The 20,447-nt window shown below is 45.3% G+C and overlaps 2 protein-coding genes across 5 annotated transcripts in view; one reads left to right on the top strand and one right to left on the bottom strand.

The window, feature by feature from the left end:
• Positions 1-4,848: 4,848 nt before the first annotated feature.
• Positions 4,849-9,278, bottom strand: PEX12 (peroxisomal biogenesis factor 12). Its single transcript, XM_043964238.1, has 3 exons — positions 8,858-9,278; positions 8,067-8,620; positions 4,849-6,403 (listed from the first exon to the last, which is right to left on the bottom strand). The coding sequence occupies exons 1-3, from the start codon at positions 8,981-8,983 to the stop codon at positions 6,004-6,006; spliced, it is 1,080 nt and encodes a 359-aa protein (XP_043820173.1). The 5' UTR covers positions 8,984-9,278; the 3' UTR covers positions 4,849-6,003.
• AP2B1 (adaptor related protein complex 2 subunit beta 1) overlaps positions 8,903-20,447 on the top strand; it is a 128,981-nt gene continuing 117,436 nt past the window's right edge. Inside the window, exon 1 of one of the 4 annotated variants that reach the window (XM_043964235.1) lies at positions 8,903-9,037. The gene's annotated coding sequence lies outside the window, so the exon portion shown is untranslated. Of the gene's footprint in view, positions 9,038-13,455; positions 13,636-14,455; positions 14,569-20,447 lie in introns of those variants that run through there. The other 3 variants (XM_043964237.1, XM_043964234.1, XM_043964236.1) reach the window with 3 other exon arrangements.

Genomic DNA, 20,447 nt, shown 5'->3' with positions numbered 1-20,447 from the left:
GCTCTTCTGGGTACAGTGCATCTAAGAGCAATTGTTTGATATCAGAAAGACCAACTAGCTACTAATAATGCTTTCATTTGTCTTCCTTTTTTAGGTCAGGGTGAAAAATCTGACATTGATAAATGCCTTTGTAGAAGACAACGCTCACTACACCATCAAGTCTGATTTAAAAGCCTAAGAGAAGACGGGTGTGTACTTTGAGAGATAATTAAACAAACAAGAGGAACTCTGACCACAGGGAACATAATCATTGAGTCAAAGTATCAAATTAAGTAACTAAGCCTTCCCTAATAACTCCCCCATGCCCACATGGGCCTGGCCAGATTAAAATGGAGACAGCCCTTGTGGGCGTGCTGAGCCAATTAGAGACTCAGCATGACTAAGGACCGCCTCTGGCTGTGGGAGAGGCAGTTAGAGAGTTTTTCTGAGGAGAGGGTTCTGAGAGGAATGGGGAAGGAAGGGAGAGACAGTTAGAGGAGCTGTTGGTGTTTGACCTTCAGACCAAAACAGAAGAGACTGCAAGCTAATTCTCCTTAGAGCTACAGATTTCAGGTGGTGGTGAGTTTGTGTTTTTGAGGCTCTTTGGAGCTAGCTGGGCTGGAGGCAGGTTTGGGGTACCTGGGGCCTTTTTACCCCAGAGATTTATACATTGTTCCTAGTTCTGTTAATCTCACTTGTGTTTTAAATTTGTTTCCATTAATAAAACCTGTTTTGTGTTTTTTGAAAGAGGCTGTTAATTTCTTTTCTTACGCCAGTATTAAGGCAAGCTGCCCAATTAACTCTTCCCATAATAAATTTGACCCTTGCAAAAGCAAAAAACAGTCCTTGCTTTTATGTACAAGCCAGATATTGGATATGTACAAGTAGTAAATTGGAGCTCATCTTAGAGGGAAGGCATCAGCATTAAAGGGGATTTGGAAGGGCATCTTGCAGGTGGGATTTTAATTGAGATTTGAAGGAAGTCGGGGAAGTGACAAGACAGAGATGAGGGAGACGTTTGACATTGAGAATGCTGTTTAAAATGTCCAGATTTAGGAAGAAGAGTGTCTTGTTCAAGGAACTGCAAAGAAGTCTGTGTTCACTGGATTGCAGAGTATGCAGAGGGGATTAAAGTTAGAGAAGATTGAGAAGATAGGAAAGGGCTGGGTTGTAAAGGGCCTAAAAAACCGAAAAGGGGATTTTATTTTTGATCCTGGAGGTGATTTTAAGCCCATGGATATTAATGAATGGGAAGACCAAGTCAGATCTGTGCTTTAAGATCACTGACAGCTGAGTGGAGGATGGACTGGAACAGAGAGAGACTTGAAGCAGGCACTTCCAAGCTATTGACCATATGTGGTAAGGGTCTGCAGTAGAGAGGACAGGTATATAACAGAGATCTTATGAAGGTAGAAATGACAGGGTTTGGTAATCGATTGGCTATGGGAGGCAAGGTGACAGGAATCCAGTCTGAGGATCTTTAGTAAATGTAACCTGAGGCAAAGGCTCTCTTAATGGAATTTAGATCTCTCCCCAAAGGGAAGACCTGAGAATGCAAAGGCCTGTTCTCAAGATTTAAATCCCCCTTCTTCCTAAAAGGGAGAGAAACCAGAGAAAGATGATGCATGTAAAAATTGAAAGAAAGGTTTTATTAAGCAGGGAAGAAAATCTAAACATGATTGTGGATACTATCCAGCCTATTGCTCAATAGAACACCACGTGATAGATTGCATCACAAGGGTTTATATACAGTTGAAACAAAGGCAGGTAAGGAATTTGAAGGAAAGGAGGGGTTAGAAGGCCCACTCCCAAAAGGAAGGTGTGTGTGTGTGTGTGTGTGTGTGTGTGTGTGTGTGTGTGTGTGAGAGAGAGAGAGAGAGAGAGAGAGAGAGAGAGAGAGAGAGAGAGCTCGATCGATCGCGAGAAAGAGCACTCAAGCGCAGTTTCAGGGGTGTGGGATGTGGCCTTTGATAGGAAAATCGAAAGCATTCTTGGTGATAGGCAGTTCAGTTCAAGGCTTGATTAGAAGGTGTCTTGATAAGAGATCTTTGATCCCTTCAAAAAGAAAAAGGATTATTCCAGAGTTAGGGAAGAACTGAAGAGAAGGCCCATATCCATACCCCATGCAAAGGATTGTTGGTGTGTTAGCCAATGAAGCCAGTCCTCAAACAGTTGTTCTGCTTACCTGGGTCATTACCTGGGTCAAGCAAATCAAGGTATCCATTTTCACATAAAAAAGCTGCAGAATAAGACATAGTTACATAATTGCTAGACTTGATATGTTAGAAGGAACACTTAAATTTGTGGGAGTGGAGAGTTGGTGGTTCGTGATAGGAAAAAAGAAAAGTATGTCAAATATTTAAAAATACTCAGGAGAGGGGTGGCTAGGTGGCACAGTGGATAAAGCACCGGCCCTGGATTCAGGAGTACCTGAGTTCAAATCCAGCCTCAGACACTTGACACTAGCTGTGTGACCCTGGGCAAGTCACTTAACCCCCATTGCCCCGCAAAAAAAAACAACTCGAGAGAAACAGGAGATTCATGCTGGGCAGTTTTGTTACTGTCATGTTAAATTTAATATGCACTTAAAAATCAAATTATGCATTAAGAGTTTAATAGGTAATCATCTGTTTTTTGCATATTGAAATGTTCTTGGTTGTTGATGTTTAAATTTGTAATTAAAAAGAACCTTTATTTCTTTTGTGGTGGGAGGATCCCACTGCTCAGTAGTAGCCTATTGTTCAGCTCTTAATTTTTTTTTTAAAGCAAACCTAACTTTATTCCTTGCAACTTTCATCCATTTTGACTTTAGTTCTGGGGCCAAGCTGACTAATTCTTATCCCTCTTCCATTCTAAAGCCCTTTAAGTACTTGAAAGCAGCTGACATTTCCTGATAAGTATTCTTTTCCCCAGGCTAAACATCCAGGGATCCCTTAACCTGTGCACTATGGAATTATCTAGAGATCCTTCCTGGTAGTAGTTGCCCTAATAGCTAGTCTCTCAAATTTATCTGAATGTAACATCTGATTCTTTAGGCTCTGGAAACAAGACTGTACTGTTTCTTTAAGAACCAAAAAGAATGTTTTGGAAGTGGCAGTTTTAAACTGTCAGTTTGGAGAGATTGTTGAGAGTGATGGCTTGAGGGTCACAGGGACTAGGGCACCTGCCTGGGAGTCAGGAGGACCCAAGTTCAAATCTGGTCTTAGACATTTACCAGCTCTGTGACCTTGGGCAAGTTACTTAACCCTGATTGTCTCCAAATTAAAAAGAAAAAAAAAAGCAAAGGATGGGTTTGAGAAAGTGAATTCACTGTTGTTCCTCCATAACTGGAGAGAAGCTAAAGACAGCTAATGATTAGAGAAGGATCTTTTTTCCTAATACAATCACTATAACCCGTTTCTTGCAAAAGGGGATGAGGAGAGGAGTCTTTTAAAGAGGTGACATTTTGTATCCTGAATGATCTAAATGGTGTAGGGTCGTGTTCTCAGAAGTGGTTCTCTACAGTTGCACTGAGAATCCTATGGTGGTGAACTTTTTCACAGCTCCAAGAATGTAGATAACTATTTCTATCTTGGCTTTGTTATTGATTTCGTTATGCATCCATTGTATGTGTAGTACTTTTAATATATGCATATGTATTTGTAATATAATTGGCTTTGACACATTACACCGTGATATGGGGAAAAGCTTTACACTGAGTATCATAGGAATCGAGTTCTGAAGCTAGGGAGTATCAGATGTGGTACAGTGGAGCTAGACTTGGAATCATGGGATATAAGTTTGAATCCTGGCCTTGTTGCTCTCTGTGACCTAAAAAAGTCACTTTCCCTTTCCAGGCCCCAGTTCTCTTATCTGCAGGAGAAGTTTGGACTATATAACCTCTAAGGTTCTTTTATTTATTTATTTAAAAAAAAATTTTTTTTTTTTGGTGAGGCAATTGGGGTTAAGTGACTTGCCCAGGGTCACGCAGCTAGTAAGTGTTAAGTGTCTGAGGCCGGCCTTGAACTCAGGTACTCCTGACTCCAGGGTCGGTGCTTTATCCACTGTGCCACCTAGCTGCCCCTCTAAGGTTCTTTTAAGCCAAGATCTATGATCCTCAGACTTGAGTGTCACTGACTAGCTCTGTGATGCTGAGCAAATCATCTAACTTCCTCATCTCACATTTTTCTCACCTGTAAAGTGGGCTAAGTGATAGTTGAAGCCTTTCCCCTCAGGAGTGCTTTAAGTCTGACTCTCTTGGGGCTATGTCATAGCCACAAGAACTAAGATTCTTGCTAAAATTTTAAAAATCAGTCACTAATAGTTGAATGAGCTAAATATTTCTTTTAAATCTAGCTTGTGGGCATTTCAATATGGTATCTGGCATGTGACAAATTACTTCAAGATTCCTGGAGAAGTAAGAATAATTGTGTTGTTCTATGAGGCCACACTTGTTTTGATGGCAGGAAGCCTGATTTTCATAGGCATGAATGAAGCATGAATCATTCTTTCTAGATCTAAAATATTTCTCTAAAAAGACCATTTGGCTGTTAACTTATGGATTAAAAGGCTCAAGAAGAGAGAACGCAGAACAGTTTTAAAAATAGAACAAAACTTAACTGTTCCCCAAATTCAATTATCCTGTTTTTGGCTGATCTTTTGTCAAGCTGAGTTCATACTATTGAGACAGGGCTGTTTGACTTTTTGTTTAAAGTAAGTGTTGACTAACAAAGAAAACAGATGAACTGTATTAAAAACGAACATTTTCATTGAAAGTACTTCAACATTTTTAAGATGGTCTGGCAGAAATCAATTCTAGTTTTTATTAAGAGCACAGTTTTAGCTACTTTTAGGAGCCAACTAATGACAACAAAGAAAAACAGCTCATTGTTGTGTTGTGTAAAACCAAAATTTATTTTGGTGGTACATTATGGAGGCTTCATAAAAATTGCTATTAGTAATGGTGAGACGTGTTCACGCTAGTTTAGCAAATGCTTTTGGGAGTTAGCAGAAGATGCCCATACAAAGCTGTTTTTCTGCTCCCTGTTATTTGTGGCACAGTGGAGAAAAGAGCACGGGGTGAGGAATTCAGGGTGTCTGGATTTCCAGTCCTGGCTCTGTCAGTAATTGGCTGGGTGACAATTGGTAAATCACTCTTTGAGGAGCTTCTCTTCTTCCTCTGCAAAGCGAGGGGCTTCGACTAGAGAGCCTCTGAGGTCCCTCCCAGCTCTGACACTATGAGAGTTGGATTAGTGTCGGTCTAAGTGGATTTTCTCTTTATCAGTTTGACTTTCACACTTAAGATTCCCAGACAGCTCTAAATGGAAAATCAACCCAATACATTATTTGCCCTTGTCCAGTTTCCCAAGAAAGGTAAATTATGTACCTTCTTGTGAAGGATTCACTCCAAAGCACAATCCAAACTAGATGGGGCATGAATAAGTACTGTGTTGAAAGGGTGTCAGTTTGAAAAAGTGACTCATTTTCTAAAGTTTTATTTCCATTCAAAGCAAACAATCCTCCTTGAACACCTAAACATTATTGGCAGACAAATGAGTCCTTGAAGAGGAGTCTGCCTAGTGCATGTAAGTCCCTATCTGGATCCTTCTTGGGCTATTTGTAGTCTGGATCCAAGGCATAGCAGCAGATAGTGGAGATTGGGTGCTGTATCTCTCTTCCTCCCTCCACAGAATAATATAGCACTCATACAGCTTGATTAAAGTGCTTTGCTTATCTTAGTTCATTTGATTGATCCTCACAACAACTCTGCCCCCCTCCCACTAATGACACCTGGTTTTATCTTCATATGGCAACTTGCCTCAGTGTTTTCCTTTATCTCTGGAGGGGAGGTTCGGAGGCATATTAATAGCCTATGTTCAAATGGGTATGTATTTGATTTTAACAAATGTTTTGTTAGGCTCTTTAAGTTTGAGGTGGTCCTGAGATGGGTGACTAAGATGGCTGGGTCTGACCAAGCAAAACCAGTCTGGCAGAATGGATGGCAGGCAGAGCAGTCTTACCATGGGGCACAGTTAGCAAGGTCATTCAGTTTTCAGGGGAGTATAGTTTAACCAGGTGCTGGACTTCTGTTGCATAGCCTGTGATGGGGCAAGTTTGGTGACTCTTCACATAGTTATACACACATCGGTAACAGAACACGTAGCCAGAGGTGGTGAGGGCGGTGTCATTCACCCGGGTTTTGCGACATAAGGGGCACACGGTTTTCAGCTTTGGCAGCAGAGAGGGATCAGAGTTGTAGTCTAGGTGCACAGGGGGTGGTGGGATGGGCAGGGCAGTCAGGGATTTGATGGTTTCTTGATTCTCTGATGAGTACCACCAATCTAGGAATTGCAGGAAGAAAACACCTACAGAAAGGCCTGTGGAGACGGACAAGGCAAGGCCCCCTATAGTTTTCTTGACAACCGACTGCACCTTCTCACGAATGCTGTTGGGGAGAAGATAAGACAGACATTATGTCACAGGCCCTAAATATTATAAGAATATCCCGTCTTACACTGTAATTCTTTTAGGAAGTAGCCAACTTCTATTGATTCTGCTTCTGTAATTCATGTCACCTCCATCAGCTATTCCGTGTTATTCCACTGCCTTCACTCTAATTTACTTCCACTCTCAAATCTAAAGTCTGGGTACTGTCCTGCTAGCCTCCTCGATACTACTGATGTCTGTGGTGTCTCTTCCTCTTCCAGTCCAGCTCACACGCTGACAGATGAATATTCTTTATCCACACACCTGCTGTCAAAACCTCAAATGGGTCCATATTGCCCACAGCTTTAAGTCCAAACTCCTTAGTGTTGGTTATATCTAAAGTCCTTAGCCTGGCATTCAAGGTTTTATAGAACCCAGGGTCTACTTTTTAGCCTTATTTCACAACACTGACACAGTCTGTGTGACCTTGAACAAATTACTTAACCTCAGTGCTCCAAGAGACAAAAACTTTGCAGAATGTGCTGATCTAATGCCTTCTATCTACTTTATGTATGTCTTGCAAATAAATACCTATGCAGTCTTATACATGTTGGCATGGGATCCCATTAGACTGTGAAGGCAGGGAACTCTCCCCCACCCCCCTTTCTTTAGATTCCCCAGGTCTTAGCACATAGCAATAGATCCATAAATGCTTGTTGACTGATCTGCAGTGCTTTCTGCAATGATGGCAATCATGGGTTTGGTCTAACGCCATTTCTTGACTTCCCTCTAGCTCAAAAGACCCCCATGTACTGGTCCATCTATCCTTTGCTTTACCCCATCTTGGTCTAGGCTCACAGTTTAGCCCCTACCTAGAACCCCTTCTTTCCGACATCCTACCTCACTAGCTTCACATCTTATACCCAATGCTGCCACTTCTTATGGGAAGCCTTCCAGTGGGAGCACAGATCTGGAGCTAGGAGTGACCAGAACACATCCTAACCCCTTGTTTTACAGAGTTGGGCCCAGGGTACTAAGTAGCAGAGACAGGAGTGATAGGACCGACAACAACGGCACATGATGACCTCTAACATACTTACAAAGTGCTACACCAAGTAAACCATGTCTAGCCCTTCAACCTACACAGATTATAATCTCCCCACAAGGGGTGGAACCAATTTGGTCTAATTTGGCATCTCCCCAAACACTAGCTGAGTGCTGTACTTAGGAGGTACGCGCAGTAGGTAACTTTTAAAAAAGTGCATTGGAGAAGTATCTTCCAAAGCAGGACAAATAGGCCTGCCTCAAACTCCTCCCACTGGCGAGTCCTCAGATAAGTCCCGAGACCTCTAGGTAAGTGATGAAGCTCTCTAAGATGACAAGTTGTTGAGAAGGGGCTGATTTGCATCAGTAGAGGGAGTTCTGGGTCACAGGGCCACCCCATTAAGAAAAGCACAGTAAATAGAAATTCCTCTTTCTAATTGGGAGTCACAAGGAGCTAAATACACTTGAATTACCAGTAATCTGAGACTTTTTAGATGAATCAAAGATAACGTAGGTTATGTGGAGCACAAGCCCAGAGCTAGGTTATAAAACTGCCTCAATCTGGCAAAGGTATTTATGAATTTAAAACGTTGTTTTAGCAATGCAGAAATAGAGGTTTACTCTATCTCCACTTTTACCTAGTGGCTGGCTGATGCATCCCACGAGCTCCAGTTAGTGTCTTTTCCAAAGCTCGGACATCCTCCGAGGAGAGTCTGCCTAGCCGAACTCCAGCTAGGCTCAGCAGGGGTGAATGATGCTGAGCCTTCCCCAGGATGTAGCGTAGCTGCTGAATGAGGAACCAGCCTTCCCAGGCCATGGTCACAAAGGGATAAGCTGCCAGGGAAGCTCGGTAAAACCGCTTCCAACGGGAAGAGGGGGGATGGATGGAATATTCGTCCTCTTCTCTCAGGTTGGAGACCAGCTTCTCCAACTTCACTTTCAAGTAGGGAAAGAGGACCAGGAACAAGAGGGATCTCCAAAGCTGCTTCTTTGGGAGTCCAGCACTGGCCAACCTCGGGGCCCCCGAGGGGTCTCCCATCACGATCCTCTTTAAGCCGTAAAAGTTTTCGGAGAAGGAGGCACTGGCTTTAGACAAGTAGTGCTGCTGCAGTAAGAGATCCAGAAAGGTGAAGATCTCATCAAACCACCTCCAGAGGAAGCCGTAGTGGGCAGGGTTGGATTCTGCGAGAACCTGAAGCAAAAGGGAGAAGAACGAAATCAGGCAATTAACCACTGCATCCGCCCTCCAGGGACTCGGGGGTTGGACCACGCTCTGCCCACCTCGGCGATTCGGCCACTCGGACCCGGTGCTGACCTGTGCCGGCCAGCACGTGTTGGACACCAGGGACCGCGCATCCCGGGCCGCCTCTGGCCGCCCACCCTCCCTCCCTCCCACTCCGGCCTAGCCTGCAGCCCCCTCCCCCCTTACCTTGGCCACGTGCTGAAGGGCGGGCCTCACGGCGGCCATCAGACTGTCCTGCGCTACCACCTCGAAGATGGAGGGCCGGTCATCAGCGCCGGGAGTGGCCGTGATGTGAGCCCCGTGCTCGGCCATCGTGTCCGCTCCGCGCCGGGCCCCGGCGGGCCCCGCACGTCACCAGGTGAAGAGGTAGGAGGGGGCCATAGGCAAGCCCGACAGTCCTGAACCGCGGGGGTGAGGGCGGGGGAGCGACAGCTCAGCGGGGGCCGCTTAGCGGGAAGGCTACGGGAGCCAGGCCGCCATGTTTGGGGGCGGCCGCCGCGGCCGGGCCCGGGCCTGAGAACCCGGGCCCCATCGAGCAGCCCGACGCCGTGAGGGAGGGCTCCTGCGGCCGGGAGCCTTCCGGGCCGCACAGCCGCACTCGAGGCCGGGGAGTCCAGAAGCCGCGGACGGAAGTAGCCGCTGCTCCCGCGGCGGAAAAGGTGGAGACGCTCTAGCCCGCACGCCGCCACCCGATTCTTCTCCACTCCACTTCCGCTTCCGGCTGGCTGGACCTTTAAATGGACCACGCCCTCTCCTCTTCCTCCCTCCCTCCCCCCTTTACTTTATGGCACCCGTTCTGATTCACCTGCCTCCGGGCTACTCCCTGGGAACCTGTCGGGGTGGGGTTGGGCGGGCCCGGAGTTTGGGCCCGTTTGCCTCTGAGCCAAGTGAAAGCGAGGGGAGGGATTGGGCTGACTGGCAGTCCTCGAGCAGTTATTAATCGCCTACTACGCGCCTGGTATTGCAGTGTGCACCTGGAGGCCACGCGTGTCAGTGCGCTCATCCATCAGATGGGGAAAAACAACCTGCTTTGTTGTGATGTCTGTATCAGGGAGAATAACGGCCTGCATTTATAGAACCCTTAAGGCTCGCAAAGCCCTTCGCAAATGCCTCATCTTATCCTCACAACAACCGGGGCTGGGGCGGGAGGGGTGCGGTTGTTATCCCCATCTCTTAGGCGGGGACACTGAAGCAGATAGGTTAAGTGGCTTGCCTGGGGTCACACAGCTGGTAAGCGTGACAGTGGCTTTGAAGGCAGATCTTCCAGACTACAGGTCAAGCACTGGCCCTGGAGTCAAGAGGACCTGAGTTCAAATGTGCCTCAGATACTTACTAGCTGTGTCACCATGGACAAGTCACTTAACCCCACTGCCATCTCCAGTCGTCCTGCTGTCTATCTTGCCACTGGACCCAGATGGCTTTGCAGGAGAGAGTGAGGTTGGTGACCCTGCATAGCCCTCCCCCACTTAAATCCAATTAATTTTAAGTCATGACATCTGTCATTGTCCTCCATCCATTTCTACACCTAGCTGCCTTCTTCAGTGCTGATCCAGAAGATAATATTTATTAAGTATCTTAAGGTGTTATTATACACATCCAAGTTCTATTTTTTTGGACAGGACTTATGATTTCATCGATATAATAAAATCAGCCAACATTTATATAACATTTTAAGGTTTGCAAGGCACTTTTCATGTTAACTCATTTTATTCTTACAACAGCTTTGGGAGGGAGCTGCCATTTTATAGATGGGGAAACTGAGGTTGAAAGAAGTTAAATGTCATGTCCAAGATCACACCGCTATTAAGTGTCCAAGATTCCAACTCAGAGTCTTGCTGATTTTAAGTCATTTAGCTGTCCCTCTTAGTGAGGAGTCTCTTTGCCAATACAGAGATACACTTACTGCAATTTATAGTGGTAAGATATTTTCCTAGAGTGTCATACAGTCAGTATTTTAGAGGAAGAACTTAAACCCTTGTCTTTTGAGCTCAAGGCTGCCTCTAGAACATAAGGCAGACTCGTGTATGGCAGTGATACTTAGACGTTAGGGTGATTTAGCATATTTTATGTCTAATCTTTTCATTTCAGACTTTGCCATCAAGGGAGGAGGGTAGCCCTTTGAAATGTCATTCACTCTCAAATAGCTACTGAATAGATATGTGTTGGTATTCATAAGGTGGACCATACCTCATTTTATTCTCCTATGGGACCCATCACTTGGCAAATCCCCAATGGTTGTTGAATGAATGGATGAATGAAGTGAGGAAGACAAGCCTAAAAGGTTAAATAAATAATAATATAAAGCAGTGTAAAGTAGCCTGGTGTAATCAAAGGAATTCTGGGTTTGTGGTTAGAAGACCTAGATTTCTAGTCTTGTCTGGCCCTAAATACTTAATCCCTGTGAGAGGAGCAAGTAATTTAAGCTTTCTGAAGCACAGTTTCCTTATCAGCAAAGCAGAGATAATACTCAAATTAATTTTGTAAATGCCTAGGGGCTCTCTCCTTCTCTCTTACTCCCCCTTTTCCCCACCTTCTCTCTTCTCTCTCTTTCTTTTACTCCTCTCCTGCCTTCTCTCTCTCTCCCCCCCTTTCTCTGTCTCTCCCTGTCTTTCTCTCACCTCTCTCTCTCTCTCTCTCTCTCTCTCTCTCTCTCTCTCTCTATATATATATATATATATATATATATATATATATATATACACACACATATATTTATGAGAACTATTATATCTAAATACTGAATTGTGTGATATAGAAAAGCTAAATATACTGTTGAAGTCGAGGGACAGGAGAATGTTTGTGAAAGAAGTGGTTGAAACTTCCATGAAGGAAGAAGAGGTGAATAAAATGAGGGAAGGAACGGGGTCCAGAAACAACAGAAAAGTGCCCGAGTGGCTGGAATGCTGGGGAAAGAAGATGAATTCACTTATCTTCCCCAGAAGTCACATTTCTATGGTGCTTTCCAGTTTCCAAGCACTTTCATCATGACAGCTTTGCATAGTGGAAAGGACAGTGAATTTGGAGGCAGGAGAGCTGGATTCGAATTCATCCAGGTTCTCTTTACATACTATTTGGATGACCTTGGGTGTCACTTTATCTTTGTAGGCTCCAGTTTCTTAAACTGCATAAGGAGAGGATGGACTATATCATTCTTAAGACCCTTCCAGTTCTCAATCCCATGAGCTTTTCCAGTTATTACATGGGTAACTGGACATACACAGGCCATCTCTCCTGGGTAGAACAGGGTCTGGCTTTGTTGTTGTTTGTCTTTGTGTCACTGGCACAGAGCTCACACTACCTTGTAGATAAGAAGGACTTAAGAAATGTTTAATGAATTAGATTTTCCTGTTTCTGAAATCAGGATAATACTTGCAACTAATGAACTTTTCAATCCTTAAAGTGGCTCATAAATGTTATTTATATACTGGCCATTGATGAACCATCTAATAAATACCAGGAGGGAAGGGCTACTCCTCTTTCCCTGGAACGGATTCTTATATTTGTTAGAATGCCTCAATGCTGGACTCAGGAGTCTGCAAAGTACATCTGATTGGGGTTCAGTGCAATTTACAGTCTTAAGAGACTTTCCCAGAGTGTCATATAGTAAGTATTTTATAGGAAGAACCAGAACCCCAGTCTTCTGAGTTCTAGAAGAGCTAATACCCCCGTCTTCTGAGCATAGCTTCTGAGATGCTTCTAGAACATAAGGCAGTGTGCTATGGTGGAAAGAGCAAGCACTTCATCGGTAGTGGAAGGATCCAGGTTCAAATCCTGACTAATCCCTATCTATGTGGTCTTGTACCAGTCCCAAGTTCTCTGGGCCTCAGTTTTCCCATCTGTAAAGTGCGAAGTTTGAACTGAGTGGATTTCTGGCTCCTTCCACCTCCAAATGTAAAATCTTATGATTCTCCTAGGGTGCCGTCCTCCAATCTGGGACCAGGGATGTCCGTGTACCGCATGTACAGGTGGAAGAAACAGGAACGATCATCTGGTCCAGTACCGCTGTAGTTATTCCCCATAGAAAGTAAGCTACTTTAGGGAAGAGGCGCTTTCATTGTTGTCTAGCGTTTAGCAATCTGCAGCCGCTAAATTAAAGGTTGTTAATTGTGCCCATGTGACCTTGGACAAATCCCTCAGCTTTCCTGAGCCTCCCTTTCCTCTTCTGTAAAACGAGGGGCTGAGACTAGAGGTCCCTTATAGCTCTAGTTCTTATGGCCGATTATATAGGTGAGGAAATTGAGCTTGGGAGAGGTGAAGTTCCCACACGTGGTAATCAGCTCAGTCTGGATTCGAATCCAGATTCTGGGTTCTTTGGTCCACTATTTGCTTTCTGTTGGCACGGCAGTCTGGGGAAGCCTGTAGACTCCTTTTCAGAACAAAGCTTGTAAATGTATAGAATTCAGAGGAAACCACATATACTGAAGTAGTTATCAAAACCTTTTTTAAGTCTCCGGACCCCAGGCTGAGAATCTCTGCTTTAGAAAGCTAAGCCCAGTGAGAGTGTCCTGAAAAAAGGAACCCCCGAGGCAGCGATCGGCTCCCTAGCACTTAGCCCAAAGCCCGTCATGCAGCAGGCGCTCAGCAGCTGGTTCACTGACTGACTCTTAAAGGGGCTCACTGGGGAGAGCACCAATCCGACTGCAGCGGGGCGGGAGGGTTCTATCTCCATGGCGACCAGACGCGCCGCCGCTCTCCCCTCCGGGGCTCGAGATTCAACCCAGGGGATGCTCGGAGCCCCGCCCCCCAGTTCTCCCCTCCCCCCGCGCCTCGACGCACGCGCTCTTGACGTGGGCGCTTCCTGTCGGCCATCTTTAGCCCTGGCAAAAGGGGTTTTGCGCAGTGGCTGAGGCCGCCCCGAAAGGATTAGTACTGGGCAGGAGCCCTCACCCCGCTAGCCGCCCGCCGCCTTGTCCTTCCTCGCCTCTCCTTGCCGCTCCTCGCCTCGCCCCTTCTCGCCGCCGCCGGTGAGTTCAGGCCGCCCCGTCCGTGGCCATAGGGTGCAGGGGGGCAGTCGCGAGGGAGCGGGGGCTGTCGGGGCCGGGCGTGGCCGTGGCCGCGGGGCCCCGGGCGGAGGAGGCGGGGGGGGGGGGGGAAGCGCTGAGGGGCGTGGCCAGGTGAACCTCGGACGGTGGGGGTGCTGGAGATCTGGGGATCGCCGTGCGATCTGGATGGTTCGGGGGCTGCCCGCCGACCCCCGGCCCCCGATTCGGGCTGCCCGGGCAGCTGCAGCCCCCCGAGCTCCGGGGGAGGGGAGGGGGCAACGAGCGGCGGGCTGGAGGGCGGGGGGCGGGGGGCGCGTGCGGGGCCCCTGCGTGCCGACCGGGCCGGGCCGGGCCCGAGCTGAACCGGGCTGAGCCGGCGCGGGCGGAGCGCAGCAGAAATCCGCCCTCCCTCCTTCCTTCTCCTCCTCCCTGTTCTCTCGTCTCTCCTTCCCCCCTTCTCTTTCCTCTTCCTTCTCTCTTCTCCTTCCCCGGGGTTCTCCTTCTTCCCCCTCTCCCTCTGCTTTCCTCCTCTCCTTCCCCCTCCTCTCTGTTCTTCCTGTTTTCTCCTCCCCCCTTCTCTCCTCTTTCTCTCTCTGCTCTCTCTCCTCCCTCCCTCCTCTCTCTCTCTCCCATCTTTTCTCCTCTTTCCTGTCTCCCTCTTCTCCTTTTTCTCTCTATTCTCCCTTCTTTTCCCTGCTGTATCTCTTCACTCTCTTTACTTTCCTCTTTTCTGTGTCTCCCTCTGTCTCCTCTGTCCCTTTCATCACAAGGACCTCTTGAACACCACCTCTTGGTGGTATTTCTCCTTTATTTTACAGATGGGGAAACTGAGACCCTGAGAATTTTTTTTTTAAAACAACACCGCATAGCTTATGGGCGAGAAGTAGGGGTGCCAGTGCAAGGCTTGAGAGCTTGGCAAGTTGAGCATTTTACCTTTTACAAGATGTTGGTTGGGATGGATGGGGAAGGGAGTGGGCTATTGGCAGATAGGGACGCTCATAGGTTCAGTTCCAGCCTGGTTTAGGTCCTTAAGTCTTTAGAAGCTTTGGGTAGGGGCAGTGAGATGAGCCAATTTAAATTCTTTGGAGGGGGGAGGAGGAGAAAGGAGGGAGTTAAAGAACAAGCACTTATTAAGTGCTCTTTGAATTGTATTGAATTAAATTGAACCCAGAAAAATGCACACTGGACCTCACGTTATGGAAAATTCAGATCATAGGATTTAGTCCTGGTAGTGACCTTAAAGAGCATCTGATCCACTTCAGTTTTACAAACATTAAGTGCCTACTGCATACAAGCTATTGCTAACTCATTTTAGATGGGAGAAAATTTGAACTGTTTTTCAATTTTCAGCTACTTTGGGGCTCAGTTATATTGTGTGTGAGTGTGATTGGTTTCACCTGGTTGCTTGTCCTTTCCATGTTCCTTATTAAACACATTAAACCTTTTAATAGAAGTACTCTCCAAATGTCAAGCAGCAGCATCATTATGGTTATTGAAAAGATGGAAAGAAAGTGAAATTGGCTCAGAACAGGCCAGTAACTGGGGAACAGGGGATCTTAATGAGGAAAAATGTAAATTATTAATTATCTTCTTTGGATGCGTCTATTGCTTAGCCTCTGGGCACACTTAGAAAGTAATAGCAGAAAGCAGCTCACTAAAGGAGATAAAGAATACAAGGAAAAAACCTGTAGCCCTTTCCAAGGCTGTCTAAGAGTGGTGGTTAGGTGAGAGTGGTTGGAAGTGTCACAATTCAGACTCCTCCTTGGCAGAAAAATAATTGTGCTAATTCTCTGTGAAGCTTTATTATGCATGTGAGGTGGAATTTGAGAAAAAGTTGACATTTGGGCTGTAGAATGAAGGGACTTTTCTGGGAATAAAATGAGATCTTAACCAGAGGCCTGGGAACTTGGAGATGTGTATATATCCGCATGCACAAATACATATATGTGTATGTATACACACACTATATGTATGTGCATGTGCATATATGTATATGCACATACATATATACATACATACACATATAATTATATTTGCTTCCCTTTGTGATTGTATTTTATGCATAGGAAAACAATCTGAGAATGGGTCTGTAGGCTTCTGCCGACTTGTGAGGGAGGGACCATTAACATAACAAAAGTTAACACCTGGAATAAAGCCCAGTTCTCTCTTTTCCCGATCCCCTACACTCCCTTCCCCTCCTTCATTTGTTTTAAAACACTATTTGAAATCCAGTTTGCAGCGGTATGCACGTGATTTTAAGCACCTGGAATGAACTAGATAACATTTTTGTTGTTTATCGAGGTTTTTTGCTTCTTACCTATAGGCTGTTGGATTTGTTTGCTTTATAGCTTACTTTGTGCTTTTAAATGGCAGTCACCATTGACAAGTTTGTTCATCGTACTAAGGCTACAGAAGTTCCTACTGTGTGTCAGGTATCGAGGGAATACAAAGATGGGAGTGGGGAGACCCACTTTGCTGTGAAGAAGATTTTGGTCTATTGGGGATTAAAACCCATGATACATATGACTGCTATGAATTAGAATGGCAGAGGTCAGGAAAGGAAAAGAGAGTGGCACGAGTGCTTCAGAGAGCTGTGTTGTGCAGTGATTCATTATCAGCTAGCTGGTATCCATAAGGTGCTATTTTCTTTTCTTTCTTGTGAGGCAATTGGGGTTAAGTGACTTGCCCAGGGTCACACAGCTAGTAAGTGTTAAGTGTTTGAGGTCGGATTTGAACTCAGGTACTCCTGACTCCAGGGCTGGTGCTTTATCCACTGCGCCACCTAGCGGCGACCCCCCATTTTCTTTTTATGAATTTCATTCAGTGTTTGATTAGAGGCAGACTCTAATATTCCATACTGCTCTTCAGCTTTGGAATGAGAGGTTGCTAGAATGCCCTGGCCTCATTCTCTAGCTAACCCTTTGGCTAAATTCTTTGAGCATGAATCTTTCTAGGATAAAAGTCCTCGGTTTTGTGAGTCAGCTGGAGTTAGGAAGACCTGAGTTCAAATGTGACCCCAGATACTTCCTAGCTCTGTGACCCCTGGGCAAGCCACTTAACCCTGTTTGCCTCAGTTTCCTCAATTGTCAAATAAGCTGGAGAAAGAAATGGCATATCACTTTAGTATCTTTGCCAGAAAACCCCAAACGGTGTCACGAAGAGTTGGACACAACTGAAACGACCGGACAACAACAAATCATTGTAAAAATAATTTTGACCTCTTAGACCTCCCCCTGGACATTCCCCAGGGTCCTCTGAATTCTCCTTGAGATTTGGTTAGCAGCAGCTTAAAATTGAGTGATTTGCCGAGGGTTACACAGCCAGCATATTATTTATATATATATATATATATCTCAGAGGCAGAATGTGAACCCTTAGATTTTCCTGACTCCAAGGCATATGCCCAGCTGTTAGGTTATGAAAAATACAGATGAGTGCTTTTGAACAGTGAAGCTCTTACTGAAATCCATTGGTGACCTATTCATCCTGGGCTGGGACCAGGAAGGTGGAGCCAGATCTTGTGCTTGAAATGTGGTAGTTTTATTGCCTAAGGGTCTAATACCTTCCTCCAGGCCAGCCTTGGGAGTCTCTGAATCAGCTAATTGCTTTTTAGTTCAGACTAAGGAAAGGCAGAAGGGGAACACAGGATGGAACTCAGTAGTCATGGAGTTTATTTGTAATCTTGAAGAGTGTTCCCCCCTTCCACCCCCCAGGAAGAGCTTAGTTTTCTATAGAGTCATAATGACTCGGTTATAGTAGACTTTATGTACAAATAATCATTGATTTTTATACTTAAGTGGCAAAGCAGAGGGTCCAGGAACAGGGGCTGTGAAGCTTATTGTGCAGTGAGGCCACGGTTTGGGCCCCCTGGTCCAGAAAGGAGTGGGAAGGGGCCACTGTCACAAATAACGTGTGTCCCCCCCCCCCATCTAGAGACTATGGGAAGACTCCCCTTCCTCTTAAAAATATCTGATATCTTGATTTTACATTATCTTAATTTCCAAATATATCCCTCCCCCAAGAGTCATACCTTTTAACAAAAATGAAGTAGGGAAAAAAGCAATTCAGGACAACTAACAACACCTCAATGGAGTTTTACTCTATATGGTATTGAGCAACGGTAGTCTCTTATCCTTGCAAATGAAGAAAGGAGATTCATTTTTTCTTCTCTTCTTGGTGCCAATAAAGTTTGGTCATTATAATTCCCATTCATGTTTTTTTTTTTTCCCATTGACACTATTTGTAGCTGTTGTGTATATTGGTTTTTGTTTTGAGTGGACCTGTGACTTGACACCCCCCTTCCCTCCCTCTCGTGTGGGGAACTCCTCTTGGCCTTATCTGAAACTTGAGTAACTGGCATTGAGAGGTTGAATGACTTGCTTGGGGTCACATTAGCTGGTGTGTGTCAGAAGTGGGGCTTTACTAAGGACAGTTCTATCTAAACTCTCCTTGTTTTTCTGTGTATTTATTTTCCTGGTCCTGCTGACTTCGCTTGCATTGGCTCATACACGTCTTCCCATGATGCTCTGAGTCCTTCATCCTTTATTCACTTACCACAATTTGTTTAACTATTTCCCAGGTGGTGGGCATCTCCTTTGTTTCTCCATTATTTGTTACCACAAAAAGAACTGCTCTTAATATTTTGATACATCTTTGACCTTTTATCTCTCTCTTATCTCTTCCTTGGGGTATAAACCTAGTAGTGGTGAGATCTCATGATCAAACAGTGTGGACATTTTAGTTCAGTAGTGTTTTTTTTTTTAAATAACGTGATTCCAAATTGTGTTCCAGAGTGGTTGGACAAATTCACAGCTCCACTGACAATGTCCAACATTTCAGTCTTTTGCCATATTTGCAAATTGCTAATATGAGGTGGTCTCAGAGTTATTTTGAGTATCATATCTCATAGCAGTGATTTTGAGCAGTCTTTTATATGATTAATAGTTTGCAATTCTGTTTGATCATAGCCCCAGCCCAGTTGAGGGGAAGGGGCAGAAGGTCAAATTGAACAGGGGGTGGAGGAGCCCTTCCCCAGGGCTCCAACTCCCACTGTGATCTCAGCTTCCTAATGATTGTATCTCCTGAGTAGCAGTAAGTTGTAAGAAAGACCACTAGACCTTAACTACAGCTCTGTTGCTGAAGCCTCTTAATTTGTGTTGTCTCCCTTCATTAGAACATGAGCTTATCTAGAGAGCAGAACTATCATGTTTTTCTATTTGTGTGCCCTGTGCTTAGTAAGTGTTTAATAAAGGTTTTATTCATTCCCATTGACTCTTATCCATTGAAGATGGAAGATCCTACTTCTTTCTCATAGAGCCATTGCACTTTGAGCATTGACTTGGAGGGACCATGAGAGGGGAATGGCCAGACTTGGGGAAGAAGCAGCAGCCAGCCTGAAATCTCGCCTCAGCCTAGGACCTCAGTCTGTGGGGCCTCCAAAGGGCCCAACCACAGCCCCTGGCTTTGCCTTTTAGGCACATTTCCCAAGCCCTCCCTCTGTCTTTACCTTCCCACTTCCTTCCCTTCTGCTGTCTCCCCCATCCTAAAAAACAAAACAAACCCCCTTCACTAGACCCTCCCATCCCCATAAGCTATTCCCTTTCTCAGCCATAGTCCTATATTCATTGCCTCCAATTCCTCTCCTCTCTGTTGTCCTTTGCAATCTGACTTCTGACGTCATCACTTGACTGGAACTGCTGTCTCTAAAGTTAGCAGGAATGTCCTAATCGCCATATCCAGTGGTCGTCTTTCCGTCTTGATCTTTTTTCTCCCTGACATCTAGATTTGATGCCACTGAGCACTTCTTTCCTCCTTGATATTTTCTTTGTGCTCTCGTGGTTTTTCTCCTACTTGTCTGTTCCTTCTTGGTTTCTTTTGTTAGCTCTTTATCCTGACTGTTCTACCTAAATTCTACCATGATTCTGTCCTGTCCTGGGCCCGCTTCTCTTAGGTCTGCATTCTCTCTCTTGGTCATTTTATCAGCTCCCATCCCAGATGGATAGATCAAGGCCTACTCGCCTGATGTCCTGAAGACATCTCAAACTCAAAACCTGTAAAAAGCAGCTCATCTTTGCTGCCCTCCCCCTTCCACTTCATACTTACTTCTTTCAGTTGAAGGCACCATTCTTCCAATCTCCCAGGTCCATAGCTTCAACATTATTCTGTCCTCCTCACCTCACAGTCAGTTGGCAAATGGTGCAGTTTAAACTTCTATAACATTTCTCATATCTGGCCTCTTCTCTCATATCCCAAAGCCTCCCCCTTAGTTTGGGCTCTCTTTGCTTGTTGTCTTCTCATTGGCCTTTCACTCCACTCCATTTTGCCCTCTACAGTACTAGTGCTGCCAAAGTGACTTTCTCTAAGCACAGATCTGACCATGGTATTCTCTTACTGGGTAAGCCCCTGGGGTACCCTATTGCCCAATAAACTTCTGTCACATCAAGAGGTCACTTCAAGTTTTGAGAGCATTTTTATTTCCTGTTGGATAAAATATAAACTCCTCTGCTTAGTTGTTGTTGTTGTTGTTTTGTTTTGAAGGGCAATGAGGGTTAAGTGACTTGCCCAGGGTCACACAGCCAGTTAACTGTCAAGTGTCTGAGGCTGGATTTGAACTCAGGTCCTCCTGAATCCAAGGCCAGTGCTTTATCCACTGTGCCACCTAGCTGCCCCCTCTGCTTAGTTTTTAAAGACCTTTCACAATGTGCCCCCAACCTATCTTTCCTGCCCTCTTGTATAATAGGACTCCTTTGGTACTCTGTGTTCTAGCCAAACTGGCTTCTGCTCTGCTTCTTAGA

Source organism: Dromiciops gliroides, chromosome 4, assembly GCF_019393635.1.
Source record: "Dromiciops gliroides isolate mDroGli1 chromosome 4, mDroGli1.pri, whole genome shotgun sequence".
Lineage (NCBI taxonomy): Eukaryota > Metazoa > Chordata > Mammalia > Microbiotheria > Microbiotheriidae > Dromiciops > Dromiciops gliroides.
Note: the sequence above shows the minus strand (reverse complement) of the source record. Positions and strands in the feature narration are given on the sequence as shown.